Source organism: Phytophthora sojae, assembly GCF_000149755.1.
Source record: "Phytophthora sojae unplaced genomic scaffold PHYSOscaffold_1, whole genome shotgun sequence".
In the NCBI taxonomy this organism is placed as follows: Eukaryota; Oomycota; class Peronosporomycetes; order Peronosporales; family Peronosporaceae; genus Phytophthora; species Phytophthora sojae.
The window spans coordinates 6,777,963-6,798,162 of record NW_009258115.1 but is presented as its reverse complement, the minus strand read 5'-3'; the positions used below and the strand labels follow the sequence as shown (position 1 = coordinate 6,798,162).

The following is a 20,200-nucleotide window of genomic DNA, read 5'->3' as shown; positions in this document are numbered from 1 at the left end:
ACATGTTATACGGTAACCCATGGCGCCACTATGAGCTTCATGAGCAGCGTTCGTTTTAGCTTTCGGGATGTTCCTGCTTTTCTGCTGAATGTTCTGGTCAATTTTGATCAATTGCACTCGAGATCCGTCTAAAGGATGGATAGCAGACTATACTTTGATCCTTTAACTACTTGACGTGCAGTCGTGCAGTCACGTGCTAGGTCCTCCTGCGCGCGGAGCTCTCGGATGCGTTGAAGCATCATCACAGCGGTAAGAGTAGACCTTGTCCTGCCGCTAAATCGAAAGTGAGCAAGTTCCCGTTGGATCGGAGAGAAGCATGATCCCGTCCCGTTAGCTCCGCGTGCTATCGTTGCACCAAACTAACTTCAATACCTGATTACAACTGTGATTTAGAAAACATAGTAAGCGCTTGTAGCCTTTACTAGAAGTGCGTTAGTTGTAGCAAAAGTAGACTTACAAACTTCAACTTGTGTCTACACGATACGTGCCGCGCAAAAAAAACCTCTGCAGAACCCCTGCCATAGTATGATTCGTGTATCCTGCTTGAAGTATTACATGTTATACGGTAACCCATGGCGCCACTATGAGCTTCATGAGCAGCGTTCGTTTTAGCTTTCCGGATGTTCCTGCTTTTCTGCTGAATGTTCTGGTCAATTTTGATCAATTGCACTCGAGATCCGTCTAAAGGATGGATAGCAGACTACACTTTGATCCTTTAACTACTTGACGTGCAGTCGTGCAGTCACGTGCTAGGTCCTCCTGCGCGCGGAGCTCTCGGATGCGTTGAAGCATCATCACAGCGGTAAGAGTAGACCTTGTCCTGCCGCTAAATCGAAAGTGAGCAAGTTCCCGTTGGATCGGAGAGAAGCATGATCCCGTCCCGTTAGCTCCGCGTGCTATCGTTGCACCAAACTAACTTCAATACCTGATTACAACTGTGATTTAGAAAACATAGTAAGCGCTTGTAGCCTTTACTAGAAGTGCGTTAGTTGTAGCAAAAGTAGACTTACAAACTTCAACTTGTGTCTACACGATACGTGCCGCGCAAAAAAAACCTCTGCAGAACCCCTGCCATAGTATGATTCGTGTATCCTGCTTGAAGTATTACATGTTATACGGTAACCCATGGCGCCACTATGAGCTTCATGAGCAGCGTTCGTTTTAGCTTTCGGGATGTTCCTGCTTTTCTGCTGAATGTTCTGGTCAATTTTGATCAATTGCACTCGAGATCCGTCTAAAGGATGGATAGCAGACTACACTTTGATCCTTTAACTACTTGACGTGCAGTCGTGCAGTCACGTGCTAGGTCCTCCTGCGCGCGGAGCTCTCGGATGCGTTGAAGCATCATCACAGCGGTAAGAGTAGGCCTTGTCCTGCCGCTAAATCGAAAGTGAGCAAGTTCCCGTTGGATCGGAGAGAAGCATGATCCCGTCCCGTTAGCTCCGCGTGCTATCGTTGCACCAAACTAACTTCAATACCTGATTACAACTGTGATTTAGAAAACATAGTAAGCGCTTGTAGCCTTTACTAGAAGTGCGTTAGTTGTAGCAAAAGTAGACTTACAAACTTCAACTTGTGTCTACACGATACGTGCCGCGCAAAAAAAACCTCTGCAGAACCCCTGCCATAGTATGATTCGTGTATCCTGCTTGAAGTATTACATGTTATACGGTAACCCATGGCGCCACTATGAGCTTCATGAGCAGCGTTCGTTTTAGCTTTCCGGATGTTCCTGCTTTTCTGCTGAATGTTCTGGTCAATTTTGATCAATTGCACTCGAGATCCGTCTAAAGGATGGATAGCAGACTACACTTTGATCCTTTAACTACTTGACGTGCAGTCGTGCAGTCACGTGCTAGGTCCTCCTGCGCGCGGAGCTCTCGGATGCGTTGAAGCATCATCACAGCGGTAAGAGTAGACCTTGTCCTGCCGCTAAATCGAAAGTGAGCAAGTTCCCGTTGGATCGGAGAGAAGCATGATCCCGTCCCGTTAGCTCCGCGTGCTATCGTTGCACCAGACTAACTTCAATACCTGATTACAACTGTGATTTAGAAAACATAGTAAGCGCTTGTAGCCTTTACTAGAAGTGCGTTAGTTGTAGCAAAAGTAGACTTACAAACTTCAACTTGTGTCTACACGATACGTGCCGCGCAAAAAAACCTCTGCAGAACCCCTGCCATAGTATGAGTCGTGTATCCTGCTTGAAGTATTACATGTTATACGGTAACCCATGGCGCCACTATGAGCTTCATGAGCAGCGTTCGTTTTAGCTTTCCGGATGTTCCTGCTTTTCTGCTGAATGTTCTGGTCAATTTTGATCAATTGCACTCGAGATCCGTCTTAAGGATGGATAGCAGACTACACTTTGATCCTTTAACTACTTGACGTGCAGTCGTGCAGTCACGTGCTAGGTCCTCCTGCGCGCGGAGCTCTCGGATGCGTTGAAGCATCATCACAGCGGTAAGAGTAGACCTTGTCCTGCCGCTAAATCGAAAGTGAGCAAGTTCCCGTTGGATCGGAGAGAAGCATGATCCCGTCCCGTTAGCTCCGCGTGCTATCGTTGCACCAAACTAACTTCAATACCTGATTACAACTGTGATTTAGAAAACATAGTAAGCGCTTGTAGCCTTTACTAGAAGTGCGTTAGTTGTAGCAAAAGTAGACTTACAAACTTCAACTTGTGTCTACACGATACGCGCCGCGCAAAAAAACCTCTGCAGAACCCCTGCCATAGTATGATTCGTGTATCCTGCTTGAAGTATTACATGTTATACGGTAACCCATGGCGCCACTATGAGCTTCATGAGCAGCGTTCGTTTTAGCTTTCCGGATGTTCCTGCTTTTCTGCTGAATGTTCTGGTCAATTTTGATCAATTGCACTCGAGATCCGTCTAAAGGATGGATAGCAGACTACACTTTGATCCTTTAACTACTTGACGTGCAGTCGTGCAGTCACGTGCTAGGTCCTCCTGCGCGCGGAGCTCTCGGATGCGTTGAAGCATCATCACAGCGGTAAGAGTAGACCTTGTCCTGCCGCTAAATCGAAAGTGAGCAAGTTCCCGTTGGATCGGAGAGAAGCATGATCCCGTCCCGTTAGCTCCGCGTGCTATCGTTGCACCAGACTAACTTCAATACCTGATTACAACTGTGATTTAGAAAACATAGTAAGCGCTTGTAGCCTTTACTAGAAGTGCGTTAGTTGTAGCAAAAGTAGACTTACAAACTTCAACTTGTGTCTACACGATACGTGCCGCGCAAAAAAACCTCTGCAGAACCCCTGCCATAGTATGATTCGTGTATCCTGCTTGAAGTATTACATGTTATACGGTAACCCATGGCGCCACTATGAGCTTCATGAGCAGCGTTCGTTTTAGCTTTCCGGATGTTCCTGCTTTTCTGCTGAATGTTCTGGTCAATTTTGATCAATTGCACTCGAGATCCGTCTTAAGGATGGATAGCAGACTACACTTTGATCCTTTAACTACTTGACGTGCAGTCGTGCAGTCACGTGCTTGGTCCTCCTGCGCGCGGAGCTCTCGGATGCGTTGAAGCATCATCACAGCGGTAAGAGTAGGCCTTGTCCTGCCGCTAAATCGAAAGTGAGCAAGTTCCCGTTGGATCGGAGAGAAGCATGATCCCGTCCCGTTAGCTCCGCGTGCTATCGTTGCACCAGACTAACTTCAATACCTGATTACAACTGTGATTTAGAAAACATAGTAAGCGCTTGTAGCCTTTACTAGAAGTGCGTTAGTTGTAGCAAAAGTAGACTTACAAACTTCAACTTGTGTCTACACGATACGTGCCGCGCAAAAAAACCTCTGCAGAACCCCTGCCATAGTATGATTCGTGTATCCTGCTTGAAGTATTACATGTTATACGGTAACCCATGGCGCCACTATGAGCTTCATGAGCAGCGTTCGTTTTAGCTTTCCGGATGTTCCTGCTTTTCTGCTGAATGTTCTGGTCAATTTTGATCAATTGCACTCGAGATCCGTCTTAAGGATGGATAGCAGACTACACTTTGATCCTTTAACTACTTGACGTGCAGTCGTGCAGTCACGTGCTTGGTCCTCCTGCGCGCGGAGCTCTCGGATGCGTTGAAGCATCATCACAGCGGTAAGAGTAGGCCTTGTCCTGCCGCTAAATCGAAAGTGAGCAAGTTCCCGTTGGATCGGAGAGAAGCATGATCCCGTCCCGTTAGCTCCGCGTGCTATCGTTGCACCAGACTAACTTCAATACCTGATTACAACTGTGATTTAGAAAACATAGTAAGCGCTTGTAGCCTTTACTAGAAGTGCGTTAGTTGTAGCAAAAGTAGACTTACAAACTTCAACTTGTGTCTACACGATACGTGCCGCGCAAAAAACCTCTGCAGAACCCTGCCATAGTATGATTCGTGTATCCTGCTTGAAGTATTACATGTTATACGGTAACCCATGGCGCCACTATGAGCTTCATGAGCAGCGTTCGTTTTAGCTTTCCGGATGTTCCTGCTTTTCTGCTGAATGTTCTGGTCAATTTTGATCAATTGCACTCGAGATCCGTCTTAAGGATGGATAGCAGACTACACTTTGATCCTTTAACTACTTGACGTACAGTCGTGCAGTCACGTGCTTGGTCCTCCTGCGCGCGGAGCTCTCGGATGCGTTGAAGCATCATCACAGCGGTAAGAGTAGGCCTTGTCCTGCCGCTAAATCGAAAGTGAGCAAGTTCCCGTTGGATCGGAGAGAAGCATGATCCCGTCCCGTTAGCTCCGCGTGCTATCGTTGCACCAGACTAACTTCAATACCTGATTACAACTGTGATTTAGAAAACATAGTAAGCGCTTGTAGCCTTTACTAGAAGTGCGTTAGTTGTAGCAAAAGTAGACTTACAAACTTCAACTTGTGTCTACACGATACGTGCCGCGCAAAAAAACCTCTGCAGAACCCCTGCCATAGTATGAGTCGTGTATCCTGCTTGAAGTATTAAATGTTATACGGTAACCCATGGCGCCACTATGAGCTTCATGAGCAGCGTTCGTTTTAGCTTTCCGGATGTTCCTGCTTTTCTGCTGAATGTTCTGGTCAATTTTGATCAATTGCACTCGAGATCCGTCTTAAGGATGGATAGCAGACTACACTTTGATCCTTTAACTACTTGACGTGCAGTCGTGCAGTCACGTGCTTGGTCCTCCTGCGCGCGGAGCTCTCGGATGCGTTGAAGCATCATCACAGCGGTAAGAGTAGGCCTTGTCCTGCCGCTAAATCGAAAGTGAGCAAGTTCCCGTTGGATCGGAGAGAAGCATGATCCCGTCCCGTTAGCTCCGCGTGCTATCGTTGCACCAAACTAACTTCAATACCTGATTACAACTGTGATTTAGAAAACATAGTAAGCGCTTGTAGCCTTTACTAGAAGTGCGTTAGTTGTAGCAAAAGTAGACTTACAAACTTCAACTTGTGTCTACACGATACGTGCCGCGCAAAAAAACCTCTGCAGAACCCTGCCATAGTATGATTAGTGTATCCTGCTTGAAGTATTACATGTTATACGGTAACCCATGGCGCCACTATGAGCTTCATGAGCAGCGTTCGTTTTAGCTTTCCGGATGTTCCTGCTTTTCTGCTGAATGTTCTGGTCAATTTTGATCAATTGCACTCGAGATCCGTCTTAAGGATGGATAGCAGACTACACTTTGATCCTTTAACTACTTGACGTGCAGTCGTGCAGTCACGTGCTTGGTCCTCCTGCGCGCGGAGCTCTCGGATGCGTTGAAGCATCATCACAGCGGTAAGAGTAGGCCTTGTCCTGCCGCTAAATCGAAAGTGAGCAAGTTCCCGTTGGATCGGAGAGAAGCATGATCCCGTCCCGTTAGCTCCGCGTGCTATCGTTGCACCAAACTAACTTCAATACCTGATTACAACTGTGATTTAGAAAACATAGTAAGCGCTTGTAGCCTTTACTAGAAGTGCGTTAGTTGTAGCAAAAGTAGACTTACAAACTTCAACTTGTGTCTACACGATACGTGCCGCGCAAAAAACCTCTGCAGAACCCTGCCATAGTATGATTCGTGTATCCTGCTTGAAGTATTACATGTTATACGGTAACCCATGGCGCCACTATGAGCTTCATGAGCAGCGTTCGTTTTAGCTTTCCGGATGTTCCTGCTTTTCTGCTGAATGTTCTGGTCAATTTTGATCAATTGCACTCGAGATCCGTCTTAAGGATGGATAGCAGACTACACTTTGATCCTTTAACTACTTGACGTGCAGTCGTGCAGTCACGTGCTTGGTCCTCCTGCGCGCGGAGCTCTCGGATGCGTTGAAGCATCATCACAGCGGTAAGAGTAGGCCTTGTCCTGCCGCTAAATCGAAAGTGAGCAAGTTCCCGTTGGATCGGAGAGAAGCATGATCCCGTCCCGTTAGCTCCGCGTGCTATCGTTGCACCAAAGTAACTTCAATACCTGATTACAACTGTGATTTAGAAAACATAGTAAGCGCTTGTAGCCTTTACTAGAAGTGCGTTAGTTGTAGCAAAAGTAGACTTACAAACTTCAACTTGTGTCTACACGATACGTGCCGCGCAAAAAAACCTCTGCAGAACCCCTGCCATAGTATGATTCGTGTATCCTGCTTGAAGTATTACATGTTATACGGTAACCCATGGCGCCACTATGAGCTTCATGAGCAGCGTTCGTTTTAGCTTTCCGGATGTTCCTGCTTTTCTGCTGAATGTTCTGGTCAATTTTGATCAATTGCACTCGAGATCCGTCTTAAGGATGGATAGCAGACTACACTTTGATCCTTTAACTACTTGACGTGCAGTCGTGCAGTCACGTGCTAGGTCCTCCTGCGCGCGGAGCTCTCGGATGCGTTGAAGCATCATCACAGCGGTAAGATTAGGCCTTGTCCTGCCGCTAAATCGAAAGTGAGCAAGTTCCCGTTGGATCGGAGAGAAGCATGATCCCGTCCCGTTAGCTCCGCGTGCTATCGTTGCACCAGACTAACTTCAATACCTGATTACAACTGTGATTTAGAAAACATAGTAAGCGCTTGTAGCCTTTACTAGAAGTGCGTTAGTTGTAGCAAAAGTAGACTTACAAACTTCAACTTGTGTCTACACGATACGTGCCGCGCAAAAAAAACCTCTGCAGAACCCCTGCCATAGTATGATTCGTGTATCCTGCTTGAAGTATTACATGTTATACGGTAACCCATGGCGCCACTATGAGCTTCATGAGCAGCGTTCGTTTTAGCTTTCCGGATGTTCCTGCTTTTCTGCTGAATGTTCTGGTCAATTTTGATCAATTGCACTCGAGATCCGTCTTAAGGATGGATAGCAGACTACACTTTGATCCTTTAACTACTTGACGTGCAGTCGTGCAGTCACGTGCTAGGTCCTCCTGCGCGCGGAGCTCTCGGATGCGTTGAAGCATCATCACAGCGGTAAGATTAGGCCTTGTCCTGCCGCTAAATCGAAAGTGAGCAAGTTCCCGTTGGATCGGAGAGAAGCATGATCCCGTCCCGTTAGCTCCGCGTGCTATCGTTGCACCAAACTAACTTCAATACCTGATTACAACTGTGATTTAGAAAACATAGTAAGCGCTTGTAGCCTTTACTAGAAGTGCGTTAGTTGTAGCAAAAGTAGACTTACAAACTTCAACTTGTGTCTACACGATACGTGCCGCGCAAAAAAAACCTCTGCAGAACCCCTGCCATAGTATGATTAGTGTATCCTGCTTGAAGTATTACATGTTATACGGTAACCCATGGCGCCACTATGAGCTTCATGAGCAGCGTTCGTTTTAGCTTTCCGGATGTTCCTGCTTTTCTGCTGAATGTTCTGGTCAATTTTGATCAATTGCACTCGAGATCCGTCTTAAGGATGGATAGCAGACTACACTTTGATCCTTTAACTACTTGACGTGCAGTCGTGCAGTCACGTGCTAGGTCCTCCTGCGCGCGGAGCTCTCGGATGCGTTGAAGCATCATCACAGCGGTAAGATTAGGCCTTGTCCTGCCGCTAAATCGAAAGTGAGCAAGTTCCCGTTGGATCGGAGAGAAGCATGATCCCGTCCCGTTAGCTCCGCGTGCTATCGTTGCACCAAACTAACTTCAATACCTGATTACAACTGTGATTTAGAAAACATAGTAAGCGCTTGTAGCCTTTACTAGAAGTGCGTTAGTTGTAGCAAAAGTAGACTTACAAACTTCAACTTGTGTCTACACGATACGTGCCGCGCAAAAAAAACCTCTGCAGAACCCCTGCCATAGTATGATTAGTGTATCCTGCTTGAAGTATTACATGTTATACGGTAACCCATGGCGCCACTATGAGCTTCATGAGCAGCGTTCGTTTTAGCTTTCGGGATGTTCCTGCTTTTCTGCTGAATGTTCTGGTCAATTTTGATCAATTGCACTCGAGATCCGTCTAAAGGATGGATAGCAGACTACACTTTGATCCTTTAACTACTTGACGTGCAGTCGTGCAGTCACGTGCTAGGTCCTCCTGCGCGCGGAGCTCTCGGATGCGTTGAAGCATCATCACAGCGGTAAGAGTAGACCTTGTCCTGCCGCTAAATCGAAAGTGAGCAAGTTCCCGTTGGATCGGAGAGAAGCATGATCCCGTCCCGTTAGCTCCGCGTGCTATCGTTGCACCAAACTAACTTCAATACCTGATTACAACTGTGATTTAGAAAACATAGTAAGCGCTTGTAGCCTTTACTAGAAGTGCGTTAGTTGTAGCAAAAGTAGACTTACAAACTTCAACTTGTGTCTACACGATACGTGCCGCGCAAAAAAAACCTCTGCAGAACCCCTGCCATAGTATGATTCGTGTATCCTGCTTGAAGTATTACATGTTATACGGTAACCCATGGCGCCACTATGAGCTTCATGAGCAGCGTTCGTTTTAGCTTTCGGGATGTTCCTGCTTTTCTGCTGAATGTTCTGGTCAATTTTGATCAATTGCACTCGAGATCCGTCTAAAGGATGGATAGCAGACTACACTTTGATCCTTTAACTACTTGACGTGCAGTCGTGCAGTCACGTGCTAGGTCCTCCTGCGCGCGGAGCTCTCGGATGCGTTGAAGCATCATCACAGCGGTAAGAGTAGACCTTGTCCTGCCGCTAAATCGAAAGTGAGCAAGTTCCCGTTGGATCGGAGAGAAGCATGATCCCGTCCCGTTAGCTCCGCGTGCTATCGTTGCACCAAACTAACTTCAATACCTGATTACAACTGTGATTTAGAAAACATAGTAAGCGCTTGTAGCCTTTACTAGAAGTGCGTTAGTTGTAGCAAAAGTAGACTTACAAACTTCAACTTGTGTCTACACGATACGTGCCGCGCAAAAAAAACCTCTGCAGAACCCCTGCCATAGTATGATTAGTGTATCCTGCTTGAAGTATTACATGTTATACGGTAACCCATGGCGCCACTATGAGCTTCATGAGCAGCGTTCGTTTTAGCTTTCGGGATGTTCCTGCTTTTCTGCTGAATGTTCTGGTCAATTTTGATCAATTGCACTCGAGATCCGTCTAAAGGATGGATAGCAGACTATACTTTGATCCTTTAACTACTTGACGTGCAGTCGTGCAGTCACGTGCTAGGTCCTCCTGCGCGCGGAGCTCTCGGATGCGTTGAAGCATCATCACAGCGGTAAGAGTAGACCTTGTCCTGCCGCTAAATCGAAAGTGAGCAAGTTCCCGTTGGATCGGAGAGAAGCATGATCCCGTCCCGTTAGCTCCGCGTGCTATCGTTGCACCAAACTAACTTCAATACCTGATTACAACTGTGATTTAGAAAACATAGTAAGCGCTTGTAGCCTTTACTAGAAGTGCGTTAGTTGTAGCAAAAGTAGACTTACAAACTTCAACTTGTGTCTACACGATACGTGCCGCGCAAAAAAAACCTCTGCAGAACCCCTGCCATAGTATGATTCGTGTATCCTGCTTGAAGTATTACATGTTATACGGTAACCCATGGCGCCACTATGAGCTTCATGAGCAGCGTTCGTTTTAGCTTTCCGGATGTTCCTGCTTTTCTGCTGAATGTTCTGGTCAATTTTGATCAATTGCACTCGAGATCCGTCTAAAGGATGGATAGCAGACTACACTTTGATCCTTTAACTACTTGACGTGCAGTCGTGCAGTCACGTGCTAGGTCCTCCTGCGCGCGGAGCTCTCGGATGCGTTGAAGCATCATCACAGCGGTAAGAGTAGACCTTGTCCTGCCGCTAAATCGAAAGTGAGCAAGTTCCCGTTGGATCGGAGAGAAGCATGATCCCGTCCCGTTAGCTCCGCGTGCTATCGTTGCACCAAACTAACTTCAATACCTGATTACAACTGTGATTTAGAAAACATAGTAAGCGCTTGTAGCCTTTACTAGAAGTGCGTTAGTTGTAGCAAAAGTAGACTTACAAACTTCAACTTGTGTCTACACGATACGCGCCGCGCAAAAAAACCTCTGCAGAACCCCTGCCATAGTATGATTCGTGTATCCTGCTTGAAGTATTACATGTTATACGGTAACCCATGGCGCCACTATGAGCTTCATGAGCAGCGTTCGTTTTAGCTTTCCGGATGTTCCTGCTTTTCTGCTGAATGTTCTGGTCAATTTTGATCAATTGCACTCGAGATCCGTCTTAAGGATGGATAGCAGACTACACTTTGATCCTTTAACTACTTGACGTGCAGTCGTGCAGTCACGTGCTAGGTCCTCCTGCGCGCGGAGCTCTCGGATGCGTTGAAGCATCATCACAGCGGTAAGAGTAGGCCTTGTCCTGCCGCTAAATCGAAAGTGAGCAAGTTCCCGTTGGATCGGAGAGAAGCATGATCCCGTCCCGTTAGCTCCGCGTGCTATCGTTGCACCAAACTAACTTCAATACCTGATTACAACTGTGATTTAGAAAACATAGTAAGCGCTTGTAGCCTTTACTAGAAGTGCGTTAGTTGTAGCAAAAGTAGACTTACAAACTTCAACTTGTGTCTACACGATACGTGCCGCGCAAAAAAACCCTCTGCAGAACCCCTGCCATAGTATGATTAGTGTATCCTGCTTGAAGTATTACATGTTATACGGTAACCCATGGCGCCACTATGAGCTTCATGAGCAGCGTTCGTTTTAGCTTTCCGGATGTTCCTGCTTTTCTGCTGAATGTTCTGGTCAATTTTGATCAATTGCACTCGAGATCCGTCTTAAGGATGGATAGCAGACTACACTTTGATCCTTTAACTAGTCGTGCAGTCACGTGCTAGGTCCTCCTGCGCGCGGAGCTCTCGGATGCGTTGAAGCATCATCACAGCGGTAAGATTAGGCCTTGTCCTGCCGCTAAATCGAAAGTGAGCAAGTTCCCGTTGGATCGGAGAGAAGCATGATCCCGTCCCGTTAGCTCCGCGTGCTATCGTTGCACCAAACTAACTTCAATACCTGATTACAACTGTGATTTAGAAAACATAGTAAGCGCTTGTAGCCTTTACTAGAAGTGCGTTAGTTGTAGCAAAAGTAGACTTACAACCTTCAACTTGTGTCTACACGATACGTGCCGCGCAAAAAACCTCTGCAGAACCCTGCCATAGTATGATTAGTGTATCCTGCTTGAAGTATTACATGTTATACGGTAACCCATGGCGCCACTATGAGCTTCATGAGCAGCGTTCGTTTTAGCTTTCCGGATGTTCCTGCTTTTCTGCTGAATGTTCTGGTCAATTTTGATCAATTGCACTCGAGATCCGTCTTAAGGATGGATAGCAGACTACACTTTGATCCTTTAACTACTTGACGTGCAGTCGTGCAGTCACGTGCTTGGTCCTCCTGCGCGCGGAGCTCTCGGATGCGTTGAAGCATCGTAACAGCGGTAAGATTAGGCCTTGTCCTGCCGCTAAATCGAAAGTGAGCAAGTTCCCGTTGGATCGGAGAGAAGCATGATCCCGTCCCGTTAGCTCCGCGTGCTATCGTTGCACCAAACTAACTTCAATACCTGATTACAACTGTGATTTAGAAAACATAGTAAGCGCTTGTAGCCTTTACTAGAAGTGCGTTAGTTGTAGCAAAAGTAGACTTACAAACTTCAACTTGTGTCTACACGATACGTGCCGCGCAAAAAACCTCTGCAGAACCCCTGCCATAGTATGATTCGTGTATCCTGCTTGAAGTATTACATGTTATACGGTAACCCATGGCGCCACTATGAGCTTCATGAGCAGCGTTCGTTTTAGCTTTCCGGATGTTCCTGCTTTTCTGCTGAATGTTCTGGTCAATTTTGATCAATTGCACTCGAGATCCGTCTTAAGGATGGATAGCAGACTACACTTTGATCCTTTAACTACTTGACGTGCAGTCGTGCAGTCACGTGCTAGGTCCTCCTGCGCGCGGAGCTCTCGGATGCGTTGAAGCATCATCACAGCGGTAAGATTAGGCCTTGTCCTGCCGCTAAATCGAAAGTGAGCAAGTTCCCGTTGGATCGGAGAGAAGCATGATCCCGTCCCGTTAGCTCCGCGTGCTATCGTTGCACCAAACTAACTTCAATACCTGATTACAACTGTGATTTAGAAAACATAGTAAGCGCTTGTAGCCTTTACTAGAAGTGCGTTAGTTGTAGCAAAAGTAGACTTACAAACTTCAACTTGTGTCTACACGATACGTGCCGCGCAAAAAACCTCTGCAGAACCCCTGCCATAGTATGATTAGTGTATCCTGCTTGAAGTATTACATGTTATACGGTAACCCATGGCGCCACTATGAGCTTCATGAGCAGCGTTCGTTTTAGCTTTCCGGATGTTCCTGCTTTTCTGCTGAATGTTCTGGTCAATTTTGATCAATTGCACTCGAGATCCGTCTAAAGGATGGATAGCAGACTACACTTTGATCCTTTAACTACTTGACGTGCAGTCGTGCAGTCACGTGCTAGGTCCTCCTGCGCGCGGAGCTCTCGGATGCGTTGAAGCATCATCACAGCGGTAAGAGTAGGCCTTGTCCTGCCGCTAAATCGAAAGTGAGCAAGTTCCCGTTGGATCGGAGAGAAGCATGATCCCGTCCCGTTAGCTCCGCGTGCTATCGTTGCACCAAACTAACTTCAATACCTGATTACAACTGTGATTTAGAAAACATAGTAAGCGCTTGTAGCCTTTACTAGAAGTGCGTTAGTTGTAGCAAAAGTAGACTTACAAACTTCAACTTGTGTCTACACGATACGCGCCGCGCAAAAAAACCTCTGCAGAACCCCTGCCATAGTATGATTAGTGTATCCTGCTTGAAGTATTACATGTTATACGGTAACCCATGGCGCCACTATGAGCTTCATGAGCAGCGTTCGTTTTAGCTTTCCGGATGTTCCTGCTTTTCTGCTGAATGTTCTGGTCAATTTTGATCAATTGCACTCGAGATCCGTCTAAAGGATGGATAGCAGACTACACTTTGATCCTTTAACTACTTGACGTGCAGTCGTGCAGTCACGTGCTAGGTCCTCCTGCGCGCGGAGCTCTCGGATGCGTTGAAGCATCATCACAGCGGTAAGATTAGGCCTTGTCCTGCCGCTAAATCGAAAGTGAGCAAGTTCCCGTTGGATCGGAGAGAAGCATGATCCCGTCCCGTTAGCTCCGCGTGCTATCGTTGCACCAAACTAACTTCAATACCTGATTACAACTGTGATTTAGAAAACATAGTAAGCGCTTGTAGCCTTTACTAGAAGTGCGTTAGTTGTAGCAAAAGTAGACTTACAAACTTCAACTTGTGTCTACACGATACGCGCCGCGCAAAAAAACCTCTGCAGAACCCCTGCCATAGTATGATTAGTGTATCCTGCTTGAAGTATTACATGTTATACGGTAACCCATGGCGCCACTATGAGCTTCATGAGCAGCGTTCGTTTTAGCTTTCCGGATGTTCCTGCTTTTCTGCTGAATGTTCTGGTCAATTTTGATCAATTGCACTCGAGATCCGTCTTAAGGATGGATAGCAGACTACACTTTGATCCTTTAACTACTTGACGTGCAGTCGTGCAGTCACGTGCTAGGTCCTCCTGCGCGCGGAGCTCTCGGATGCGTTGAAGCATCATCACAGCGGTAAGAGTAGGCCTTGTCCTGCCGCTAAATCGAAAGTGAGCAAGTTCCCGTTGGATCGGAGAGAAGCATGATCCCGTCCCGTTAGCTCCGCGTGCTATCGTTGCACCAAAGTAACTTCAATACCTGATTACAACTGTGATTTAGAAAACATAGTAAGCGCTTGTAGCCTTTACTAGAAGTGCGTTAGTTGTAGCAAAAGTAGACTTACAACCTTCAACTTGTGTCTACACGATACGTGCCGCGCAAAAAAAACCTCTGCAGAACCCCTGCCATAGTATGATTAGTGTATCCTGCTTGAAGTATTACATGTTATACGGTAACCCATGGCGCCACTATGAGCTTCATGAGCAGCGTTCGTTTTAGCTTTCCGGATGTTCCTGCTTTTCTGCTGAATGTTCTGGTCAATTTTGATCAATTGCACTCGAGATCCGTCTAAAGGATGGATAGCAGACTACACTTTGATCCTTTAACTACTTGACGTGCCGAGCAACTCGTAAACGCGACAATCATGCTAACAATATTTTATATTGTTTTATACAAGATCCAATTTATTTTTGGATGTTGCTCTTATGAGTGAGTTTCATGACCATCATTATGTTCGATGTGTATTGAGGCACAAGCAACATTCACTTTTGTCGTGAAATGATTGCGTCGGTTTAACGCAAACATAAATCTATTATGGTGCTATCATTTCAAAATTGGTGGGGGTTTTGGGATTCACCCAACAACTCTGGATTAAAATCCTGAGAACAAAGCGTCCAGGCCACTATAAAAGCAGGAACGGTGCCCCAAAGTTAAGCATTCCGGAGGAGAGGCTGTAATTATACATCTGAAGCCAATCCGATGTCTTGCACTAGTGGTCGGGGCGCTTGCCCTCCTCGGTGGACTAGTTCATCGATGGTAAACAAGGCAGAACACTGTGCACTAGTACAAAGTGAAATTGGGAGACTGAACACGCTTGATGGGATTGCTGCTCGAGATCGTGGCGCTGAGCATTCCAACTCAGAGCAACGTACACGAGTAGCCGACACAGATAAGAGGCTCGACAGTACTGGTTGGCTCGGCGCGGTTGGGGAACTGGGTGATGTTGGTGACCTCAGTGCTCCTGGTAGACGCAACGCTCTTGGACCAATTGTTGGACACGTGGTTTTGGATGTTCTTGACATGTTTGATGTTGTTGCTCAAGCTCGTGACACTGTGTAAGGCGGTGTTGTTCAAGAAGTACCACCACCGACCAGTAACTCGGATGGCTCAGGAGTCGTGACCCCACCGGTTAAGGGCCACGGAGTTCTCATTGGAACATAATGAATTCGTACAGGTAAATACGATAATCAAATTCTGGTAGTTATGTAAAATGTAGGTATTTGGAACACTAATCTGTGTGTAAAACATGCCGCAAACACAAACGCAGTTGGTTGTGAGAGTGAGGAACGCTTCGAAACCTAACGTAAAGTACAATACAACACACTCAATAAATCAAATGACAAAACAACAAAACATAAAAAAAAAACAATAAATAGGTGTCTACCGATGCATGCTCTTCCGCGGGCGCGCCTTCCCGTGTGCGCAATGTGAGTAGCCAATTCGAGGGTTTGATACCACTTGCAGGTTTGAGACCTTTAGGACTGACGCAGTACTGTTCTTTCGGCAGACATTTTTCGACAACCGATTGTAGTCTTTGTCCACATTACGAACATGTCAATTCCAGAAGGACTGGTACTTCGTGGATCAAGAGGATACCAAGCCGAACGGTATTCCCAAAAGGAACTCAAGCCGGAAGGGCAGAAACGATTAAGGGAACGAGTTTTCACTGTCTACCTTGAATGGCTTTCTGCAATGCGCGTTTTGCGCATTTACGAACCCTATCTGAACGGGTAGGTGTTCCCGATCGATGATATACTCACCGGCGACGACATTGAAGGTTTTGCGACAGAATACGAGCTCGAACGGCTGAAAATCAGGGCTCGTTGACAGGTACTACTGTAAAAGAATGCAGTACACCAACGTGTACCAGGTGCACCCGCCAATTATGCGGTAAGGCAGTCTTAAGAATACGCTTTGCCATCCAGCTTCCCATTGAGAGCAAGGGCGGGGAACTCCTTCGGCCAGTCTCCACCGCCCACCGGCTGCGTGGTAGCCAGTCGCTGAAGAACATAAGTCCTTAACGTCCGCCCCCAGTCCCGGGTACACATCGTTGCCTGAGACTCTTTCACCATCGTGTGGTATTGTCGACAATAAAAAAGCCGCCATCCTTAGTGCACCCTTACGGCTTACTCTAAAATCATACACGTCAATATACCACCGCGCCCTTGCTGAATTTGGTGTAGCACCCGAGAACCCACTCTCGGCTTTCAGAATCATAGGTTCGTATCATCCGTAAAATGTAGTTTATCCGCTGCGAGAATGTCACCGAACGTGTTTTTGCCAAATAAGAGTAAGCGAACTCCATCCACACATTTTTTTTACGTTTACCCATGCCGAATTCTGCGTTCTGCCAATAAATGGCACGTGTTTAGCTCATCTGCTTCAACGTCATCTCTATCAACTTGGATTTGAGTAGCGTAGCGTCCATGTCCAGAATCACGCACAAGCATCCCTTGTGCATGATCTGGAGTCCCAATATTTTGCCTGCAACTGTTTATTCATACCCGTCGCGGCAAAGCATGACTTTCCGTCCTGGAAACAACTGGCATATTTGCATTTTGTGTAACCACGAAATTCATGCAACCGGCGTAATTACACCTATCTTCAAACCCCACTCTATAGCGAGCCAAATCACCGAAAGGTGCGGTGTGTGTTAACATGTCCAATTTGTCAATGCTATTTATGTTAGGCACAGTCGAATCGCTCGTGATAATTAAAGCTGCTTGCTTTTTACGCACAGCAAATCGTACACGTTCGCTGTCGCTGGAGTTTCTACATCGGTTGCTTTAAATGCGTACATTTCAGTATCTTGGTTGCGTGCTCAAGGGACATAAAGGTTGAACTAACCCATGAATTGGTCTTAGCTGGGGTTTGTTTTGGCCGCAATGTCCGCTCGTTTTGGTAAGCCGCGTGGTAGTTACGTGCAGGTTAACGGAGCCGTCAAATCCCAAAAACGTCACATGACACCCGGCCGCTTACGTTGTCGCATTGACCAAGTACCTATGCCTGCCACATGAAGTCTGGCAGTTTACGTTGCAGTATAGCCCATCACTGATGCCCCCTCCTGCAACGGATCAAAATACGATACGACGCTTGGGCTCCACGGCCTCCTCTGGTCACAGCTACGGTCGGGCTCAGATGCGAGAAGATGGAAATGGTGAGTGAAGCACTATACGAAACGTTCACGAGAAACAAGAGAGGGCGGCACGAAAAGAAACGAAAATTAACTTGCAGAAATGCCGCATATCCGACCACCAGAAAAAGCTAACGACAAAATCTATCCGGGATGGTCTCAAAGAAGAGCGAGGTGTCGATTTTGCTCACATGCCCAAGAGCTGCCCCTTTCTCCATTTGCTGACATCTACAATAACGTATTAGCTATTGGTGAACTTAACGCGATGCTTCTGGATACGCGCACGTTTCTGCGATATACTAGGACATATGAAAAATAGGAGGAAGAGTTGCTCAATGTTGCGTATGCAACACTGACAACAACTTGCCGAGGTCGCAGCAAGGCTGGAGACGAAAAAATGGAATAGATTCCTTGCTTCCAGTAGCTCGCCGATGACATCCCCGTGTAGATAAACCGACCTTTCCCCATACCCACATCCATCGCCTACGCCGCCCTCGAATGATGACTACCAAACCGGGAAGTTTGTAGCTCTCCGAACCAAGCGAAAACTAACGAGGATCGGCTGCAGCACATCAACTATACCTGGCCGAATCATGCACGCAATGGGGACCAGGCTTCACTGCGATGACCGGCTCAAGAGCAAGAGGTTGGTCCAAACGAACTTCAAAGTCAACTGGCTCTTAATCATTACCTCAAGCACCACTACGTCGTAGAGGTTCGCTGTTTTTGTTTGGCGAAATGAGTAACATGAGAACACCCACAAAGCAGTAAGTACAAGGGGAGTGTGGCACCCTCTCGCCGCTCTCAAGAATGGAGTAGCTTTGACGAGTTCTACCCAGACCGGAGTTTACAATCCCAATTGTGTTGTATCTCATCGCCTACTGTTTCCTGCGGAATAGTCCACGCTGAAGGTTTGTGAGTAGTATAGTGTGGTTTGCGGCGACGCTGTCCGTGCAGGCTATGAAGACCTGTGCTAATTCGTACATGGTCTGACCAAGCTGCAGTAGTGTTTTAGATGTAGTAACAATTCCTATCTGTTCTTTCGTATGCACTAGCTTGGGCGTTTCTGCAGTGTTCTATAGATCACACCGCAGCGGTCAAGAATCGAGGCGGAATTGCCTCGATCCCCAGAAGTCCCTAGGTCTCATTAGGGTAACAAGAGCACTCAGGAATCACAAAATATGGAGAAACACGAAGAACAATGTTACCCCAGAATGGGCTCATCTTGCGCCCTCTTCTACGACGGTAGGTACGACGATTGTTTCTGGTACAATTGTTCAGTAGCGATGCGAGTATCACGAAGATATACAGTCATATGCAACCGTTCTGTGATGTTCCTCAGCTCCAGTTCCAATCCGATGTCCTGGATAGTGTCGAGTTGTGTGGCGCCAACGTTTTTCAGAGGTTCGACGAATATATTCTTCAGCGCCTTCACTCTACAGAAAGATGAGACGGGACAAATGCGAGCTTCAGTGCGATCATTACGGGTTCAGTTCGCACAAGAGGCGCAACAATAGGTTTAATTTGGTGCGTGGATGTTTCCAACACGTAGTGCTAATATGCGAGCGTGGTTTTCAAGAAAGTGGCATGATATAGTATAGAAGCATACACGTAAAACACAATGCCTCTAAGGCTTTCGAGTAGCGTACCGCTTCAGAAGGCCCGAATTGTTGCCGAAATGGCACGGCCATGTCTTTTTCATCCTCGCCCTTGAATTTGCTTCTTGTTACTGGTCTTCTGCTTCCTCTTTAATGTCGCCGTTGCGGCGCTTGGGGGGGGGGGGGGGTCTTGCCGGCTTCCACAGGAGCAGGACTTATATTCTTCGAACTGCCGCGCTGCTGCTCGAGCTTGACTTCACTTGGGACCGTGTTCACCTACTCAGACAGTTAAAGCATGTTTTTGTCACGCATATCCTGGTCGAACATACGCACGACACACCGTTACTCATAGGACACGCCTTAAAGAATGATATTCACCATATCAGCGCCCAGGATACCTTTGTTTTTGTTGCACAGCTTGCGCATCCTCGCTTACATTTTGGCAAGGCACTAGTCCGTGCTGGGCGTGTAGCTGTACGCTTAAATCTTCTTGCGTATAAAGGTCGAGTTGGAGGCATTGCGCTTGGTATTCTCGGTCTCAAACAGCACCCACATCTCGCGCTTCCTCCCTAGGGCAGATCTTCTCCGCATCTTCGGTCAGCACGCCGCGAAGTAGTGGGGCTTGGGTTGGAGCTTTCTTCTCGTCAATCCGGCTCCGCCCCGTCTTTGATGCCACCAAATACAAGTTCATCAAACCAAAAATATTTCAATCTGCAAACCAAACCAGGTCAATTCGTGACAGATAATTGCTTCATTATCACATGTGATAGCTCCGTCAGCCCTTGTTGCTCTTCCCAACAGCTTCTGCAGGTCGGCCGCGGTCACCGATTCCAAGGGCAGCATCGGGATGAAGTTCGTGTAGAGGTCTTCTTCTCCAGGAAGACTCGCCGGCTTGCTTCCTCTAGACTCCATGGCCGCAAAACCAATATGGGAGAGCGCCTCGACGACACGCGAAACCACGGCGACGGCCTTTAACTCCTTTCCCAGCTGGGTCAAGCTCCAACGCCAGCATGCTCAGCCTGGAATTGTCCTTTCCCAACTGCTACTAGCAGCGACTTGACCTGCCGCAATGAGCTTCGTCATACAAACATCTCAAAGGGAATATTTCTCCGCACCTTACCATGGCGCGCGAGATATTGCCGCCTCTGAAGCCATCTCCGCTATAGTTTATGGAATACATCAATGTCCGATTGTGCGTGAAAGCACACCGGTTGTCCGTAGACGAAGCCTTCAACTCTCAGTGCTTCTACCACGCTGTAAATACGTCATCAATGCTGGGGGAATAC

At 47.0% G+C, this 20,200-nt stretch overlaps 1 protein-coding gene across 1 annotated transcript; it reads right to left on the bottom strand.

The window, feature by feature from the left end:
• Nucleotides 1-18,553: 18,553 nt before the first annotated feature.
• Nucleotides 18,554-18,790, bottom strand: PHYSODRAFT_471135 (hypothetical protein; the record flags this gene model as incomplete). Its single annotated transcript, XM_009517563.1, has 1 exon — nt 18,554-18,790. A coding segment is annotated over one exon (237 nt), but the record flags the coding sequence as incomplete, so codon positions are not given.
• Nucleotides 18,791-20,200: the final 1,410 nt, after the last annotated feature.